The sequence below is a fragment of the Populus euphratica genome, unplaced genomic scaffold (assembly GCF_000495115.2).
Source record: "Populus euphratica unplaced genomic scaffold, PopEup_1.0 scaffold6.1, whole genome shotgun sequence".
Classification (NCBI taxonomy): Eukaryota; Viridiplantae; Streptophyta; class Magnoliopsida; order Malpighiales; family Salicaceae; genus Populus; species Populus euphratica.
The window spans coordinates 840,125-859,886 of NW_011499849.1; the positions used below are offsets into that span (position 1 = coordinate 840,125).

Here is a 19,762-nt window from a genome sequence, read left to right on the forward strand (position 1 = left end):
CAAATTATAGTTTTAGGAATTTATTTTGAATTTTGACTTGTGCTTTTGTTAGGAATGAAGACCTGTGCTGCAACACGGCTGTCAAAAACTAGTTTTCGGTACCAGTTCAAAGCCTATTTCTCCCATTGCAGGTGTCAAGAGTCCCTCCTCCAGGGTTTTCTTCTTCCCGGCGCGGCACTGGATTTTCCGATCACCGTACATTTCGGAACGCGTCTATTGGCTGAAAAAATATTATGCTCGCTGCCTGCCAAGTTTAAGAAATATTCTTTTTTCCAAAAATCAATTTTCAGTGAAATCTCACTCATTTGATGGGTGAATAAGTCACCTGATGAGATTTCACAGATTAAAGAGATATTATCTTAATAATAACTTGGATTTACGAAGATATCGCTTGTTTGTTGAAGCGGTTAATTTGAAAACCCAAGTGGCATTGATTGATGTCAGTCATGTGAGGACGCTTCTGAGGATTGAATCTGCAATCCACGATTCGACACGCGGAAGTTAAAACTCGTGACATCATCCTGATAAGCAAAAACATCAACGCCAATCGTCAGTCAGGCCCGTACGATCGTTTGGACTGACTTCAAGTTCAGGGAGCGGGTTGAAATTCAGATTTTTTTTTAAAAATGCAATTTCTTAAAAAGTATTAATTAAATAACACAATTTAGGAAAAAATTTTAAAATAACACAATATATACTTATTAAAAAATAAAATAGTCAAACTTGCCACTATTTAGAGTAGAAATATTTAAACAAAAAATGTAAAAGGGGTTATAAATTAAAAAAAATAATAATAATAAAATAATCATCATAGTGTATCAAAATTTTGATTGGAATATCATCAGTGCCATAAAAAACATATCGACCAGATAAATTAAATCACACCTGAAAAAACTATTAATAATGACTAAGTGTGTCATATTTATCATCTAAAAATGACAAATGACTCACTTTTAGTAATAAATGTTATACACTAGAGTCACCGTTAGTGACCTTTGTTAATGTTATTAAATTTTTTTTGTCGAGATATTTTAAATAATACAGATGGTGTTGTAATCAAAGTTTCAGTGTGTTTTCAATATCTCTTTTTTTATTTCTTCTCTCTTCCTTCTTTCTTTACACGTGTATTTCATTTCATAATTTTTTTTTTAAATGTCGATTCTAAGTCGTGATAAACTTTAATGTCGCATTTTTCAATTGCAACATATATAAATTATGTTAACTCATTATTTTCTTAAAATTATGTTATTTAGTCGATATTTAAAAAAAAAACATGCTAATAAAAAAAACAGCTTGCAAAATCGCATTAATTGATTAAAATAATATTTTTTATTTTTAAAATTTTATTTTTTCACTAATACATCAAAACGATCTAAAATAATAAAAAAAAATTATTGAAAAAACAAGTTTAATCTTAATATCAAACACCCTGAAGTGAGCACTACTAAAAAGATTAAATTACCATGGTATGCCAAACTAATTTGGTAAAAAATTAAATTATTTCCTTGGCTACAAAGTAAGTCAAACTAAGTTTTTTAAAATGCAAAAAATAAACAAATAAAATCACATAAAACTTTTTGGTATCGTCACTAAATCTAACTAAATGGGCCAAACTTAAGCCTTTCAACCAATTTCATGTCCGACTCGAGTTCCAAAGTTCCGGGGCACCAACTTTTTTCTACAATGACAACAAATAATAATATATTTGAAATATATTAGCTAAATAATTAAACATAAACACAACAATATGTTTTCAAGGTGCAAGTATATTTCCAATCTCTTGTCGTGTTCGGCTGGGTTGTACTTAAAGCCAACTTAGCCATTTTATTTCTTTCTTTTCTTGTATAGTCATTTCTCTCAAACTGGGTTTTTATTTGTACAAGTTAGGATAAGATTCTAGATCAAATTAAAGAATTGCCAAAAAATTATGGATTAATTTGAACCAAGAGAAAAAAAAAATGTCTAAGAGTTATTAGAGAATCAGAGTTTAGAATAAAGCCACTAGATAGGCTTCAGATCATTAGGAATTAAATTGAATAAAAAAATATATATATATAGCATGTGTCTAGCGAGTGCAACACACACGCCAACATGTGAGGAATATTATCTTATTATGACGACGAGCAAAGCTTCAAAGACAATCATCATTGATGTTGCAAAGATCATCTCGACGAGATCTTTCCTCAATGATACTTCGTGGTGGAAAGAGTGGCTCTCTGAAACCCCTTTTTTTTTTTTGCAAAGATCATCTCGACGAGATCTTTCCTCAATGATACTTCGTGGTAAAAAGAGTGGCTCTAGCAACCTTTTTTTCTCTTTTTTTTTTTTCATTTTCTTCCTTCTCTCCACCTTGATTTTCACACACAATCTATTAAAATATCAAAGAAAGCTTTCATTTTTGAGAATGTAAACTTAGATCATCTCTTTTTTAAGTGTTATTTTTAACAATTATAGTTTAATTTTGTACAATCAATGCCTAATAAACAACATAACAATGTCCAAAGCTACAAACACTATACAAAATGCAGACCAAATGAAAGTATTGAAAATTTAACATAAAGAAATGAAACTGAAAAATCACACTTTAAGGGAGAAGATAAGCAAATGAGAAAATAATAAAAATATTGCATAAAAATAGACAAACTATAAACACGATAAGAAATGCAAAACAAAAGAAAGTTACGAAATAAAAACTCGAACATGTAACATAAAAAATGAAATTGAAAAATCAACCTTTAAGAGAGAAAATAAGCAAATGAGAAAATAACAAAAATATCACGTAAATATAGACGAAGGATTTTAAAAAAATGTACAAAACCTACAACTTCTCTACAGTGATTTATTTTTTCAAAAACACTATTTTGTTTTTTTTTGTTTTAATTTTGAAGGGCTCAATTATCCAAAATAACATACATAAAAAAACAGGAAAAGAAATGAAATGCACGGGTCGCCGAAAAGAATTCAAAATATTCAGAAAATTTGGTCCAAAATGTAAATTGGAAAAAATAAAATGTAGAGAATCAGAAACTCTTCAGGAAATTAAAAAAAAAATCCGATTGACAACTTTTCCCACCCGAATTACCCAAATACTCAATCCAATCCCGTCAACTCATCATCTCATGAAATGTAATGGCATTACAAGCGATCAGGATCCAATTCAGTAAAGGCCAAGAACGGTAGAGATTTGTTAAAGGGTAGAGTTTCAACCTCCTGCACAGCTCAGGGCCCATTAGATGTCTTCAAGACACAGAAAAACGTATTTCATCATGGCAAATTAAAACATTTCATCAATTAAGCAACGATATCAGAAAAATAAACAGCCATAACGTAACACTTATGCAGGGATACTGCTCTACCCATATATACACTGACGCACGAATTAGATTCCATAATACATCCAAACCGTGCTGCTCCCAATTCCTAGCTGTTCTAATCGTTTGAATCACCAGGTACGAAGATTAGTGGCAAATGTACACGCACTCTCTTTCTGCTTATAAAATTGAATGCCTGATCCCAAGACCATTACATGTTAATATAAGGCCCTTGTACCGGTTGAGGTACTCCTGCAACCAACACAAGAATATTTGAGGGGCATTATCAGGCCGGAGCATGCACAAGCATAAGAAAAACAAAGTTCAACAGCAAATAAGACTTACGCTTATGTCGTAATCATAGATGTGCATCATCCCCTTCTTGTCATATTCTCTCCTTCTGACAGGATCACTTAAAACTGTCAAAGAAAATTACAAGATTCCATTGTCAATTATGCACGATAAGTGGCCACAAATTGTATGTGTTGTTCTTCGCTAAGGATTTTGTGAGTAAGCTATACATTCAGTGCCCTCAACTGGGGCAAAGACCTTAACATCATCATGCTCTTGGGACTTCAGGTCTAGGAATCCATCTTCTAACATAATTAAAACACACACACACACACAGAGAGAGACAAGGACCGACACAAAGGTATATTGCAGAAGTGTTTCTTTGAGGATTTGAATAGGCATTGATTCTCATCATATGTTAAATAATGGATGATAAAGAACAATTAGTTAGGTATGACAGGCTTCTCTGTACCCCAAAAAGATTTCAACCATCTACAGAAACTCAGTTTAACTATTGCTACATTTGGGTGTCGTTCACTGTTTAAAATATTTGCAGCAAAATTCTCATGGCCACTAAAAGCCATGAATCTCCCCAGAAATCCTATCGGAAACGACCTCCCTATTTCAAGAGAAATACCGACCTAACCACGCATAATCTAATTATGTGGGACCTACACAACATGAGCAGAAACTCTGCTGGTATTGAGCTCGTTATTGTATAAATTTGTCCTAATTCTCATTGATAAACTGCCAATCAAAAGCGGAAGCAACTGCTCCTGCCTACACTAAAAAGGAGAAACAGATTGATTGCTTATAAATGGTCCTCTTAAAAAGGCTTAAAAAAGGAAGTCAGCTTAAAATGTTTTTCTTTACCTCATTCTTATTAAGATTTCAAATTCATCGTTCATGGTTGTTTGGTTAAGACCTCACATATAATGTGATAATATGCTGGGTCTCCTTTTGACTAACTCAGCTCATGCAATGGAATCATGAATGACAGAATGATTTGTACCACATTGTTGAATACAATAGAGTAGCATGTTCATAGAGCGTCCAATCACTGCATAAAGTATTAGCTACACAAACTTCTTGCACTTGTTAGTTTATGTAATCCCAGCATGAAAGATGATTGATGGGAATCAATATTAGCTAGCAAGAATTTATTAGAATCAGTTCATGGAAAGACACCAAAATCAATTGTGCACAAACAGAAGCAGAAACATGAAACCAGAAGTTTCAAAGACATCATAACTACGAGATTCACTTCCAAAAGCCTTATGTCCTAGAGAACCCACTTGCCGACTGGGCGGTGCAGCAGAGTGCTTTATGATAAGAAGGCGCCTTTTAAACTCGCAAGAGTATGCTAATTTGGCTAAAACGGTGATCTATAACATTCACCAAGACACCCAAGCACATAAAACTTTAACAGATAGTGCTGCACTTATAGAGTTCATGCTGAAAGAGCAAAACAACATGGGATTCAACCCATTTGGAATCACCATCTTAGGAGAAGAATAGCCAAGAATAAAGGCCAGGCACACAGCTAGCCAGTAATCTATAAACTTATAAATGTAGAATACAAGGAAATAGGAGGTAATTGGCACGCACAAACACAATCTTGGAACGCTCAGAGAGATTACTTAGAAACAGTGTTATGGGCACTTCCAGGCAACATAAATTCTCACTTAACTAATTGAGGGGAAAAAAAGAAATTTAAGAATATAAAAGGGAAGGAGTAAAATCCAGACCCTGGTAAGCCTCGTTTATCTCTTGAAATCTCGAAGTGGCACTATCCTCGTCTTTTTGCTTATCGGGATGCCATTTCTGCACAAGTTCCAAACCTTCCAATTACAAACCGAAAAAGAATTTCATCCAAATCACAAAGCGGTAACCCAAGAAAACAAAAAAGAAAATAGAGAAGTCTAGGATAAGAACCAGTGCTAGGCGTATATAGTTCGATCGAATAGCATCATCCGTAGCATCATAATCAACTTCAAGTATTTTATAATAATCCTGCATACATTGCCAGTTACAAACCCTAATATGACAAAAAAAAATAAAAATCAAAGGGAAATGCAACAACCTTGGGTCTAGAGAGAAGCGAAAGGAGATCGAAATTAAAGCAAGAATCCTGGTCTGGCTGTTGTTGTTGTTGTGGTTGGGTTTGAGAATCGTCCCACTCGTCCCACATCATCATGTTACTGTTGGAGCTTGAGACACAGGACAACGGTGTGGGAGGCCCTTTCTTGATTCAAACTTTAGATTTGCTTCTCTTGAGGATAAACCTCTGCACCAGCCATGTGGGTCGGTCCTCTGATACGTATCAGTATATGTATCATCAATCATGTATGTATCGGCGCGCCCCGTTATTATTATTTCTGTCCTGTACTGATGAGGCTTCATTCGTGTGGTTTGCTAACGAAGTTTCTGGACGAAGGCCACTGTACCTGGGTTTTTATTTATTTATTTATTTTTATTTACGGTTTTGTTTTCACTGGGGTGCTTGGAATGGGAGTTAAGGAGGTGAAAGTAATTTCACACCCCTTTTATTAAGTGGTGTCTTTCTTGTCCTTTTTACTTATTATTGATTTTTTAAATTGTATTATTAAATTAATTGAATTTATTAGAATTTTATTGAGTGAATAAATTTTTTTAAAATTTTTCTTTTTTTTCATAAAAAAGACTTGCATTCTTTAAATATTTTCTTTTATGTTATAAAAAAATTGATCTTGTCTGCACAAAACACAGGCATCGGACCTAGTTATTTTAAGAGGCCCTCTTGGTCTTTATTCAATGGCCAGGCAACTCTTTTAAAAATCTCACACTCCTTGGTATATCTCCCCGTCATAGTGCGAGGAGAAGAAGAATTCAAATTATGAGAAATGAGAGAGAGTAAACGGGAAACTTAAAAAGAAAAAAAGTTTGAGTGGCTGAAATTCAATCATTGATAATTTTGATTTTTATATTTATAGATTTTTTTCTTTTTAAATTCAAACTTCCATAAATATTTATTTTAATCACTGTATAATTGAACAAAAATTATTTTTGAAAATTGCCAATAAATTTACTTTAATCATTCTAAATAACTTTGATATCACACGGGCATAAATCCTGATCGTATTATTGAAGAAACTGGCAATCAACATCGTTTCAGTAATTTCGATTTAATTTTATAAGCTATAGGTTGGTTTTCAACGATGATTGCATGTTACATGCCATTTTGCAGTTGACAATTGCTGCGTTATTTCTTATTAATTTGTTTGACTTAGTTCAACCCTGTATTTTTATGTTTAAAGAGCATTTTAAAAAAAAATAAAATTGTTTAATTTTTTTACTTTAAATTAAAAAATTATGTTTTAAATTTATTTTAATACACTGGTATTAAAAAAATTCATATATTATTTTAATATTTAAAAAAAAATATTTAAAAAACAATTACAATTATATTCTTGTACACCATCTTAATAACCTTAGTTTTGGACTCATGGCAACGGTCGGCAAATTGACATGTCAAGGGAAAAAAAAGGAACTGAAAAGGTTGATGAGAGAAACTCGAAATATTATATTTCTGGGTCAATGGCCCAACAATTTTAAACGAATTCGATCCCTGCTTCTACGAGAACATGAAAGAGTAAACCATTGCATTTATACGTGATCAAGTGAGCTGGGCTAAAGGCATGTTTGAGACTTATAATTGTGATGATGTTTTAAAATATTTTTTATTTAAAAAGATATTATTTTTTTTATTTAAAAAAAATATCATAACAATTTAAAAATATAAAAAATTTAAAATTTTTAGGAATATAGTTTGCATGTCTTCAAACATGCTCTAAGTTTTATACTCTATTTAAAAGCTACGGGTTAGATGTTAAAAAGTTTGTGTTTATCTATTTTGATAAATAAAAAATTATATGTGTTAATAATTAAATAAAATCATTAATAATAATTAAATATGTAAATGAAAAGGTTAAAAGATAAATACAAATCAAGATATTTTATTTTATAACACAAATTATTTACTTGATTATGTTTATTGACTCTATTTATTGAAACTAATTTTTTATTTAATAAAATAATAATAGAAATAGATATACATATAAAATTAATTGACTATAATCAAAAGGAAAAAAGTATCTCGTGGTGTTGTACTTATTATAAATATTATAAAAAATAAATATGTTTAAAAAAAATCAATTATACAGAAAATAAAAAATTATAGATAAATTAAAATAATTTCTTTAAAAATTAAATATATATAAAATAATTAAAACATATTTCATACAAAAAATAAAAAAACAGGAGAAAAGATATTAAGTTAAATGTAAATTAAAAATCATTTTAAAAGCACATTAAAACACTTGATTTTTTTAAAAAAAGATGATAGCATATAAAAAAACAAAGAAAAAGGCTAGGAGCTAGAAAGGGCTCGTGCGTGGACAAAATAAATTGAGGTGGATGATATATATTCTATTCTATCATTTAGTTTTTTCTAAATTTCATATGCCATGGTAGTTAAAAAAAACAGAGTTTGTGTTTTTTATTCAAAAGTTCAACTTACTTCAAAATACATGGAAACAAAAATTAAAAATATCAATAAACTCATAAATAGCCTTTAAGTATACACACAAAACTAGGAATCTCTCTGAGGTTTTTTTATAATTTCAAAATAAAAATATATTTAAGTGAAAATTTTTTTATTAAATGCGACTTATTAATATTAAAATTGATTATTTTCATGACCAAAATTAGTGTTAATATTGATTTTTTCATGAACATATTTATTTTTCCTCTCTATAGTTAAAGGTTAAAAAATAGCAAAAATAATTTTGTTTATTATAATTGGATTGTAAAAATATCAAGGTACCTGATAAGTATAATCCATGAAGTTTGAGAACTAAAATGAGTGTTTGTGTGAGAACTTTGAATCCATTACTAGAAACCTTTTCTACTTGGGTCTTCCCAGCATATAGTAATTGCAGGTTCAATGAGCTTTGTTTTCCTGACAGTAAGGATCAGTGGCAGAGCCGCGTGCGTGCAAAAGGGAACAATTACCCCTTATTTTTTTAATATATATATATATATATATATATATATTCCTAGCTACTTGTTAGTTCCCTTTTTTTATATCAATTAATTATTGAAAATATTAGAATTTATAATAATTTATGAATTTGTTAAATTAATATATGTATGAGTAATATTATATATTAATAAATATGAATTTTAATGAATTGATAAATATTTTATTATGAATTTTATATAAAAAATAATGATGATGAATTTTTTAGTAATTAAAAGTAAAATACATGATAATTCAAAAAATTAAAGACATAATAAATAAATTAAAAAATATTTAATATTTATATTTATTTCACTTATACAAAAGAACAAATCAGTAAAAATAATATTAGTTTGTGATAATCCTTTTAAATATGGTTTTAGATACTATATATCATATATTAGTATGAAATTATTTTTAAAATTTTTTACAGTACTTAGAAAATCTAGAAAGATATTTTTAATTAGATTAAAAACAAAATTATTATGAAATAATTTTAAAATATAAAATTTCAAAGAAAATAATTATAATATAATTTCAAAATTTTTAAAATTAATTTTGGTTTACTTGAATTTATATATTTATTTACATGACACATATTTATATAATATATAATATCAAATATTTATTAGTAATTTCTCTTCTTATTTAAAAAAGTTTCTGACATTCCAACCTCCGAAATAATTTGAATTAAACTACGGTTGGCATATGCTTGTAACAGGAAAAAAAACCAAAAACAAAAACAAAGAAATCGATTAAAACTATACAGTCAAATGACCTATGAATTGGTTTTACAAGTAATTTGATCTGGGTTTGTCTTGGAAGATTCAAGATTTCGAGACCCTATCTATTTAGAACAAACTGATCGCTAACCACTGGAAATAAAAAAAATTGATTTCAATAAGCACAAGCTCTTGTGGTCTGCAGCACACATTCTGAGACAACTTGCTCGAAACGGTCAATAAATATTTTTCAGGTAGAAAACAAGAATAAAATCTGTGCGGGGTTTACGACCGTTCGGTCAAGTATTTGTGTAGGGGCGTGGTCCAGAATCCCCAGATGAGTTGGAGTGGACAGTATGTCACTGTTCCTCGCCGCGAATGGACTGAGAACTACGGACACAGATCATATCAGATATCATTTTCACGCAGATCAAGCGACAGCTATCAATATTTGTAGTTGAAAAAAATAAAAATGCCAGACTGGAAATTCCAACGAGTCACGAATTGCAAACAATAATATCTGCCTGCTGTTCGCAGAATCAACGAGAACAAAATTGTTTGTTTTTAGAAATAAAACCCTCTGAGCACCAAGGGGAAGTTCTCAAGCCACATTACCTAGCAGGAAACATTTCCTTCGAAAAAACCTTTCAATGATGTTCATCGGTTAAATTTAGGGTGTGTCTACGGTAAAAGTAAATTTTTTATAATACTTTTTATTTAAAAATATATTAAAATAATATTAAAAAAAATCATTTACACATCAAAATAATTTTCAAATACTAAAAAATAACTTCAAATAAAAAATTAATCAAAATTTCGGTTACAAACATTTTTTTCCAGCATAGTACACCCATTCTTCGAATTAAATCAATCTAGCTGTTAGGTTTTGTTTGAAAACGCAATTCTATCTATATTTTTAAAATTTTAATTTTTTTTATATGTATTTTTTATTATTTTAATGTGGTAATTTTTAAAAAAAATTATTTTAATATAAAAAATATTTTAAAAAATAACTATAATTGTACTCCTAAACATGCTTAAATTGATGCTCTTAACTTCTGCTGATAATTGAGTCATTCTGACGATAATTCTTCAAGGAATCTCCTCAGATTGGTGATTCTACACTGATGAGATTACGACGCTGGATGAAATTAGGATTGTTTACTTCGAAAACATTTCAGGCTATTTCTATCATGGTTGAGTTGAAAGCTCTACTTGCTTAATGGTAATTAACATGTTGGAAAACAACTAGCAACTTGATAAAATTATATATTTTCTGCTAAAATTTCCACCGTTGAAGGTAATTTTCGAATCTACTTTTGTTTATTAACAGAAAAAAAATTAAATCTCCTGGCAAAGTTATTATCCAACAAGATTCAAGTTACCGTTAGTTATAATAATGTAAAAAAACCATTAACCTAGGCGTCGAGGACAAGATTTGTTTTTACTGTGATACAGTTGTTTTTAACATATTGTATGGATCTGAATATTTTTTTCTCTCTGCAGAATAAAATTACTGCTTTGAACTTTGAATAAAAAAATCTAACGGCTCTCTAAAGTTACTGCAGGCCTAATGCCTTTTAGCCCTTTCATTGCTTTGATTTTTTATATATGGATTTTGTTGTAATTTAGGAGGGGGGGCTCAGTTGCTCAGTGTGCCTAGGCTGTGAAAAAAAACATGAAAGTGTGGGTCTACGAGAGGTCAACACATCTATTTTGACTGAAAAAACCTAATAAACATCTTTTAAACCTTGGAAAATCAATTAACAAGACAAAAACCTTCAAATAGCTAAAAAACACGAAATCAAACATAGAAATTTTTCTCCCTCGAGCTTGTTCGGTTCAAAACAAACAATATCAAATTTTTATTGTCAGATGAAATCGTTGATATCAATAGCAAGTTTTGTCGTCTGAAAATAGCCTAGACGGTGATTTTCTCACCCTTGAATTCTTTAGGCAATTCTTTATGGTTTATTTTCTTTTATCAAACTTGATTTTAAATTTTTTTTTTTGTTGTTTTTTTTTTAGCAAGTTTATTAAATTAATATTTTATTTATATTTTTACCTTTTAAAATTAAATAAATTAAATGGATTGAAAGTTATATTTTTTTATCGAACTTAGGGCTAGGATTTCATGGATTGCGAATTTCAAATATTATATTGGGTTTAAGAGATTTACATGTGTTGAATTGCTGATTTTTTTTTATTTTTTTAGATTTTTTATTTACTTTTTACTATTTACCTTCTATGGAATTAGTTTTGAGTTTATGAATAAAACCATTAATTCAAGTTAATGTGGATTAACTTTTATTTTTTTCTTTTTAAAATTTATATATTTTAATTTTATTTTTTAACATCTAATTTATTTATAGGTTAACTCAAGTTAACTTACGTCTTATCCTTTTTTTGTGCTTCATTGTCCTAATTGTTCATCTTGTGCAGTGGAGAGGTGGCAAGTGAATTAATTCACTCTCTATTATTAATGAATGGGTAGGATTAAAATCTAAATGTATTGGACCGGGTTTAGCCTAATAAAATAAAAAAAAAATCTAACAAAATTTCTTAGTATTGTGTTTTATTAAAAAGCAAGTGTTTAACGTTGTTTAATGACACTACGTGATTATATTAAAAAAATACTGTATAATGGCATAACACTTGTAGAATTTGATCAAAATTCAACTTTATTTTTACAGATATTTTACTTGATATTGTTACACGCTCAAGAAGCCATGTGAATTATAGTCTTTGCCGTATGAATTTTTTACGTGATGAAATTACAAATAGTTTAATAAAATAATAAAAAATACATTATATAAAGTATTGTTTATTTCATAATGTAATAACAGTAGTTAAATCTATAATATTTCAATTAAAAACCGTTAATATCGATATATATCTTTTTTAGTTATTATATAATTAAAATTTTAAAAATATTTTTAATCAAATATTTTTAATTATTTTTTATTTTAATCATAATTTTAATTAAATATATATATTTTTAAATCAAGCTCAACTAAATTTTTTATAAAATATTTTTTTTAAATTATAACTATAATAGTTCTCAAAATATCAAATATACAATGTAAGCCACATCCTATGACTCTGATTCATCCCCTTTTCTGCACCCCATTATTAAATATAAGAATCCAATTAATCAACTACAGACGAAAACAAAGCTTACAAATACCGAGGACCCAAAAGAACATCGGGAACTAGATCGAGGGGTGTGTTCAATATCGATCTTAATTTCATTTCGATGTGGGTTTATGCAATGAACTTACTCTAAATTAATAAATCTGAGAAGAGATTAAAACAAAAAACTATAACTACTAATTACAGTCCGTATTAAGATAGATTAAAAGAGAAAATTGAAGATCATCTTAGATTTCAAGATCTACAATTGATAGACCGGGTTTTCGATCAAAAGGGAAGAAAGAGGGAGGGAGACACGGGAAAGATGAGAAGGTGCGCTTGCTGTCAAAAAAGAAAAAAATACAGGTTTACAATCAATAGATTTAAGGTAATCTTTCAAGTGTAGACAAGGAGGGAGGGAGATATACCATGCGGCTGCTGTCAAAGAAAAAAAGAAAAAGAAAAAAATGTTTCAGAGTCAGCGATCGTGATTTTTCTAGTTTTTAGATTAATTTCTTTGATTTTTTTCTCTTAGTTTAGTGTTTTTAGTTATTTTTTTTTTGGTTTTTTGGTTGGCTGACTTTTGTTGAACGCCTCCACGCAACATTACCTGCCTTTTCGTTGGTGGAAAGTTGCAGCCTTTGTTTATACTGCCTCTTGAGACCGAAAAAAAGAAAAGAAAAAAGGAATAGACGGAGGACACCATTGTAAGAACAGGCCCCTCCTCCCATCGTCCATTTGCCATCGATGAGACAACAAAAAGAAACCAACCAATCAAACGTGTGAATCCTGCTGTACACCCACCCCCACACACACACCGATCTCAGAAGCCTCTTACCCCCAAAACACCAAACATCCTTTTCATCATTTCGCTGAAAAAATATCGTCAGTCATGGCCTAAAATCAAAACCAAAACATCTCTTTCTCTCTCCCTCTCTTAATAATCTCTCGCTGTCATCGCAAAAAATCCCAAAAAATGGCCTCTCTCTCTGGCCTCTGCTCTTCTTCTCCCTCTCTCAAACCCAAGCAGTCTCTTTGGAAAACCACCCTCAATCCTCCCTTACTCAAAACCTCGCTCACATATCGAACTCGGACTCTACTCACTCCAACTCGCTCAATCGCTAGCGATATCCCCGCCGATTTATCAAAAACAAACGACAAACTTCCGAACAAGCCTAAACAACTCGGACTGGAAAAAGATCCTAATTCTCTGTGGAGGAGATACGTTGACTGGCTCTACCAGCACAAGGAATTAGGGTTGTATTTGGATGTGAGTCGGATCGGTTTCACGGACGAGTTTGTTTCGGAAATGGAGCCCCGATTCCATAAGGCGTTCAAGGACATGGAGGAATTAGAGAAGGGCGCGATTGCCAATCCTGATGAAGGGAGAATGGTTGGGCATTATTGGTTGAGGAATTCAACCTTAGCGCCTAATTCGTTTTTGAAAACTCAGATTGACAAGGCTCTTGATGCTGTTTGTGATTTTGCTGATCAAGTCGTCAGTGGTAAGGTTAGTTACGGGCTAATATATGTTTTTTCCATCACTGGAGACTGATTATTAAGGTTAATTCGAGTACTCTTTTATACTCTTTTTTTTTTTTGCTGATTATAAAATGTAGATTAAGACTCCGGACGGGGGGCGTTTTACTCAAATACTCTCTGTTGGGATTGGTGGTTCAGCTCTCGGTCCGCAGTTTGTTGCGGAGGCATTGGCGCCCGATAATCCTCCTCTCAAGGTATTTCCAATAAACCACTAAAATATGTTAATTCTGAATATGCATTCTTCTATTCTATGCTATTGTCGTTGTCGTCATCATCATTATCATTGCTGCTGTTCACAGGGGAGTTGCTTAGTGCTTGCTGAAATGCCATTACTTGTACTGCTGTGGGGTTTTGTGTTACTTTTTAGAACCAAGAAAGCATGCACGCTGATGACATGACCTGATTGTCGTTTCTTTGCATGAAAATATTTTTATTTCTTGTAAATGTCATGGTTTGAATGCGGAAGATAAATATTTCCTGTCTCCTTTCAGATAAGGTTCATTGATAATACAGATCCTGCTGGAATTGATCATCAGATTGCTCAACTTGGACCGGAGCTGGCTTCTACTCTTGTCATTGTGATTTCAAAGGTCCATATGGACATACTGCTTCTCTCCTAGGAAGATGCAATTCTCTATTATATTTCTCTTCTCAGAAGTGTTCGTTACATTTTGCTACAAAGTAAGTTTGTTGCCAAAGTAATTTTTTTTCCATTTCTTCTCAGAGTGGAGGAACCCCTGAAACTAGAAATGGTTTGTTGGAAGTACAACAGGCCTTTCGTGAAGCTGGACTGGATTTTGCAAAACAGGTTTTGATCTCAGGTTCTTGTCTCTGCTTTTGTGATTTTCCCTTGCTTCCTATCAAGGGATTTTAAAAGTTTTCTTTCACCACTAAATTGGAAATAAGCTGGAATAAAATGCTACAGCATGCGGTAAACGATCTAGGTAATGCTCATTTTGTTATATTTCTTGATTTTTTATTCTATTCTTTGGCATTTCCTTGCATCTAACCTGTAGACATGGTCAAACCTCCTTTAGATGAGTAAATTGCATTGTCATTGCCCCAGTATTAGTTATAAGGATGGTCAGTGCATGCAAGTGCCTGCTACAGTGCACTGTTTTAGTAGAGCCTTGTCCTAAGAACTGAAGTTTGTTGTCACTTATTATGGATTGTCTCACATGTTAATAACATAGCTTTCACATTTGCTTTCGCATACATCAATTATGTTAGAATAACTGAGTCAGGTTTAGTGTTGAGCTGCTAACTTTGTTATTAGATCATTGATTGTGCTGTCCATTGTGAGATGGCAGTTTGAGATGCTAACTTGTCTGATTCTAGTTATGTGTCAGATGACTTTATTGATTTTGAATGATGAAAATGATGAATATTTGACCTGTCTCTTAAAATTATAGGCTGCATTGTTTTTTAATACTGAAGTTGTTACTTCTGAATAAGATTTCCTTGTACTCTTCATGCAGTTTCCCTCCCCACTCTTTTATTTATGAAATTATTGCATGTATTCGATGCAGGGTGTTGCTATAACACAAGAAAATTCATTACTAGACAACACTGCAAGAATTGAGGGCTGGTTGGCTAGATTCCCTATGTTTGATTGGGTGGGTGGTAGGACATCTGAAATGTCTGCAGTTGGCCTGCTTCCAGCAGCGCTTCAGGTAAATTACCGTTATTTTCAGAGTCTTAAGTGTTCATTTATCTTGATTTATTATACATGATTCCTTATGGGTGATCTTTCCTTCAGGGGATTGACATCAGAGAAATGCTAGCTGGTGCGGCATTGATGGATGAGGCAAATAGGACCACAGTGGTAAGTATCGATTCTTATATTTCTATGCCATAAATTTGTCATATTTGATTTTTGAATTGCTAGTTGCTTGAACTTTTGAGCAGTTTCTTGATTCAATTTAGTTACTGTTTTGCTCAGAGGTTCCAAATTATAGGTGACCTGTTGGAACCTTGGAGAAAAACCATATTAATTTGCTCAGAGGTTCCAGCTTTTTTGAAAATTCTGTGTCATCAAAACAGGATTCTTGCACTTCAGCTCTTGCAATTCAAATATAAACAAGCTTGATTTATGGTGGTGGTTTTTAGGTATGCCTGGTGAAACATTTTGGACAGGACTTTACAAATCTAGACATTTTAAGTTTTGGAGGTTTCTTAAATAAGTTATAGACTGTTGTGAAGTTGATCTTCTTCAAATGAATCATGTAAGTTATTAGGATGATGAAAAATGTACGACAAGAAGGTGAAAAATGTGGATGTCACTCTAAAATACTATGTGGTCTAAGTATATTTGTAACTTTGCAGGGAATTTTCTGCTTCCACCCCTTCTTCTGTTGAGCAGGCTATGTAGTAGATAGATGAGTCATCTAAGGATATCATAAATGTAAATTTGGTGTAAAGTGGATCTTGCATTAACCATCGCTCACCTGTTCCAACCAAGTAGGCAAAAGACCAATTCATGCTTGCTGTTTCATCTTCTTCCTTTTATTGCTGCATAATGGGATTGATCCAGTGGCATAGTCGAGGAGCTTTCAGATGATTGCAATTAGGTTGCTTTGGAGTCATGGCCTGAAAATTCAACCACGATATCCTGTTGCTCCTTCTGAAGTACTGCTGTAGTATTTAGTTCTGTGGGAGAGCTAATTATTTTATTTTGTGATTTCTATGAACATGCTCAGTTCTTTGTTTAGAGGTCAATGATTTATCTACTCTGCAGGTTTTACCTTGCTTGCCACTAGAAAGTTGCATGGTTAACTGTGGCTTGATGTCTGGTTTATTGTCTTAGTTTCATTTTCTGTTTTATATTTGTGCATTGCATTGGGATCATCCTTTTGATCAATACATTTCTCCTCCAGCTTAGGAATAACCCTGCAGCTTTGCTAGCTTTATGTTGGTATTGGGCTTCTGAGGGGGTGGGATCTAAGGTGCGGGTTCCTTTTAAATGTTGGCACTACACAAGTTATCAGAAATTCAAAACCAGTTATGAGAATTGATTTTTTTTTTTTGCTTGTCCTTGCTTGTTTGCTTTCTGCAGGACATGGTTGTGCTTCCATACAAGGACAGCCTATTGCTATTCAGTAGGTATTTGCAACAGCTGGTCATGGAATCACTTGGAAAGGAATTTGATCTTGATGGTAATCGGGTATGTGCAATCAGGAAAAAATTATCAATTTTAATTGCCTTGGTGCGTTTTTTTCACCTAGTTTTTCATCTTGAAGGTTGCTGTTAGTTCAGTTTGCTTTATGATTAAAGCTTGTAAAAACATTTGATAGAGATATTTAATATTTGAGAGTCGTTGCCTCTTATGTGAGGGCTTGGGGTGGCATCCCATCTGTGAACAGGGATGTCACTCGAGCTCTATAAACTGTTTCTCGAACCCTTTACCTATTGAATCCTCCCAGAATTTCCTAGGTGATGAGACTTTCTCTGATTTCTCAGGTAAATCAAGGACTTACTGTCTATGGAAATAAAGGGAGCACGGATCAGCATGCGTAAGTTTCGCTGATCATGTATAATTTTCTATGATTTATTTGTTGGGGCTGTCTTGCTGTGTCCTGATGCACCCAGTTATATATTTTTAGTTACATTCAACAACTGAGAGAAGGAGTGCACAATTTCTTTGTAACGTTCATTGAAGTGCTACGAGATAGACCCCCTGGCCATGATTGGGAGCTTGAACCTGGTGTCACATGTGGTGACTACCTATTTGGAATGTTACAGGTAGATGTGCAAACAAGAGACAGTATCTAAACACTAATAGTGGTTTTAGTTCTAGATGGTGGAGATGAGATTTCAGCTCCACTGATTTCCTTTAATAAATGCTCAAGATGTTCCCATCTAAAACTGATTTGGTTTTGTGCAGGGAACTAGGTCAGCTCTGTATGCCAATGACAGGGAATCTATAACAGTCACAGTGCAAGAAGTGACCCCCAGATCTGTTGGGGCTCTTATTGGGCTTTATGAGCGGGCAGTTGGGATATATGCCTCACTTGTCAACATCAATGCTTATCATCAACCTGGTAAATACTGCTGTATCCTGTTGCCTATAAATCACATCTGATTCTAGAAATGAAGGTTATTATTGTGGCTGCTCTTGATTGTCCCTCTAGTCTAAGTGATCTTACTATACATGCATGCATATTTGATGAGTGATCTGTGTCTTACTAGTGCTAGTATCTACATTTAATTGCGATCCCAGGTGTGGAAGCAGGGAAGAAAGCAGCAGGAGAAGTTTTAGCTCTTCAGAAGCGGGTTTTGGCAGTGCTCAATGAGGCAAGGTAAGACATGAAAAGCTCACAATTGTACTCCCATTTGTACGTTATCTGATGTGCTTGTGCTATTGCAAAATCAACTTGCATGATGATGTCTTTATGTTGAGGACTGTCCACCTGCCCCCTCCCCCCATTCACAAATAACATGTGCTCATACCAACCTGGCTATACAATTACTACCTTTTCCATCACCCTAAATTGTTTATAGTAACAGTTCATCTCCACGAGATTATGAAGTCCAGAAGAATGATTCAACTTTGCTGTCCTATGGGCTCCAAGGAACTCTCTTATGGATGAAAAGTAGTTCCCTAACCCTTTTTCAGCCTGACCTGATTTCTGACCTTTTGAACCATCTAACTTTTGCAACTCTATATAACTTCTAATCTCGGTGCGTGCTTCTTTTTACTTTATTGGAAGTAGTTTTCCTTTTGCTGATTATAATCACGTTCCTCTGGCTTCTCAGCTGCAAACAGCCTGTGGAATCATTGACAATTGAGGAAGTAGCCGATCGTTGCCATGCTACCGAAGATGTATGTACAATAACCTCCTTTTGACTTGCTTGAGCGATGAATGTTCAGCTCACATTTTTTTCTTTCTCTCTCTTGTCTTTATCAAAAACTTTCCTTTCATTGGTTGCAGACTGAAATGATATACAAGATAATTGCACACATGGCTGCTAATGACAGAGCACTTATAGCTGAAGGCAGCTGTGGTTCACCGCGCAGTCTCAAAGTTTTCCTTGGAGAGTGTAAAGTGGATGAGCTATTTGCCTAAGTTAAGAACAGTGAAGATCATAACAAAACATGTCTTCAAGTTCGGAAAAAGAACTCCAATAAGCTGATTTTGAACTGCATGTATTACACGAGCTGAGATTTTTTTAAACCTTGAGCACTCATCAAAATAAGAAAGTTTCCATTGTCCTTGTGTGTGATTAGAACCACTGTCAAGAAAGTTGCCCCCTGTAAGAGGAATTTGTCGGGGATCAAGTGTCATTTGAAAGCATCTTGTATTATACCAGTGGTTTGCCCTCAAGTTTCAAGTAACCTAAATTCTCTGCTTTTATGCAAGATGTCCGACAATATATTGAATAAATCTTACGATCTCGGGATAAATTGGAGAAATGAAAGAAAACCACTAGATACGAGGGCAAGAAATTTGAAGGCAATGCCTATATTACCCGTATAAAGCAGTCACCTCTCTGGTGCTTTCAATCTGTGCATGCTGAATTTAAGGTTTATGCGTAGTTGTTGGTTGTTTACGGCAATGAGACTATGAATCAACTTATTCATGGAGAGATAGTTAGGTTTGCAATCGATGCGTTTGAACGGTTGGAGTATTTTATGGACAGGGAGAACTGATCCATCAACAAGACTATCTGTCCTACCCTTTTAAAATGGTAGGTGGTTAGGTAGA

General features: G+C 32.7%; 2 protein-coding genes across 2 annotated transcripts; one reads left to right on the forward strand and one right to left on the reverse strand.

Annotated features, from left to right (window-relative positions):
- Positions 1-3,090: 3,090 nt before the first annotated feature.
- On the reverse strand, positions 3,091-6,034 carry LOC105120418 (Chaperone DnaJ-domain superfamily protein). Its single transcript, XM_011018591.1, has 5 exons — positions 5,686-6,034; positions 5,538-5,615; positions 5,351-5,426; positions 3,657-3,730; positions 3,091-3,563 (listed from the first exon to the last, which is right to left on the reverse strand). Exons 1-5 carry the CDS (start codon positions 5,797-5,799, stop codon positions 3,492-3,494), a joined length of 414 nt encoding a protein of 137 aa, XP_011016893.1. The 5' UTR covers positions 5,800-6,034; the 3' UTR covers positions 3,091-3,491.
- A 7,138-nt stretch (positions 6,035-13,172) lies between these two features.
- PGI1 (phosphoglucose isomerase 1) lies at positions 13,173-19,381 on the forward strand. The gene is made up of 14 exons (XM_011018592.1): positions 13,173-14,025; positions 14,135-14,251; positions 14,549-14,647; positions 14,782-14,865; positions 15,587-15,730; positions 15,817-15,882; positions 16,934-17,002; positions 17,113-17,220; positions 17,517-17,569; positions 17,660-17,798; positions 17,941-18,097; positions 18,277-18,355; positions 18,813-18,879; positions 18,989-19,381. The coding sequence occupies exons 1-14, from the start codon at positions 13,492-13,494 to the stop codon at positions 19,121-19,123; spliced, it is 1,851 nt and encodes a 616-aa protein (XP_011016894.1). The 5' UTR covers positions 13,173-13,491; the 3' UTR covers positions 19,124-19,381.
- Positions 19,382-19,762: the final 381 nt, after the last annotated feature.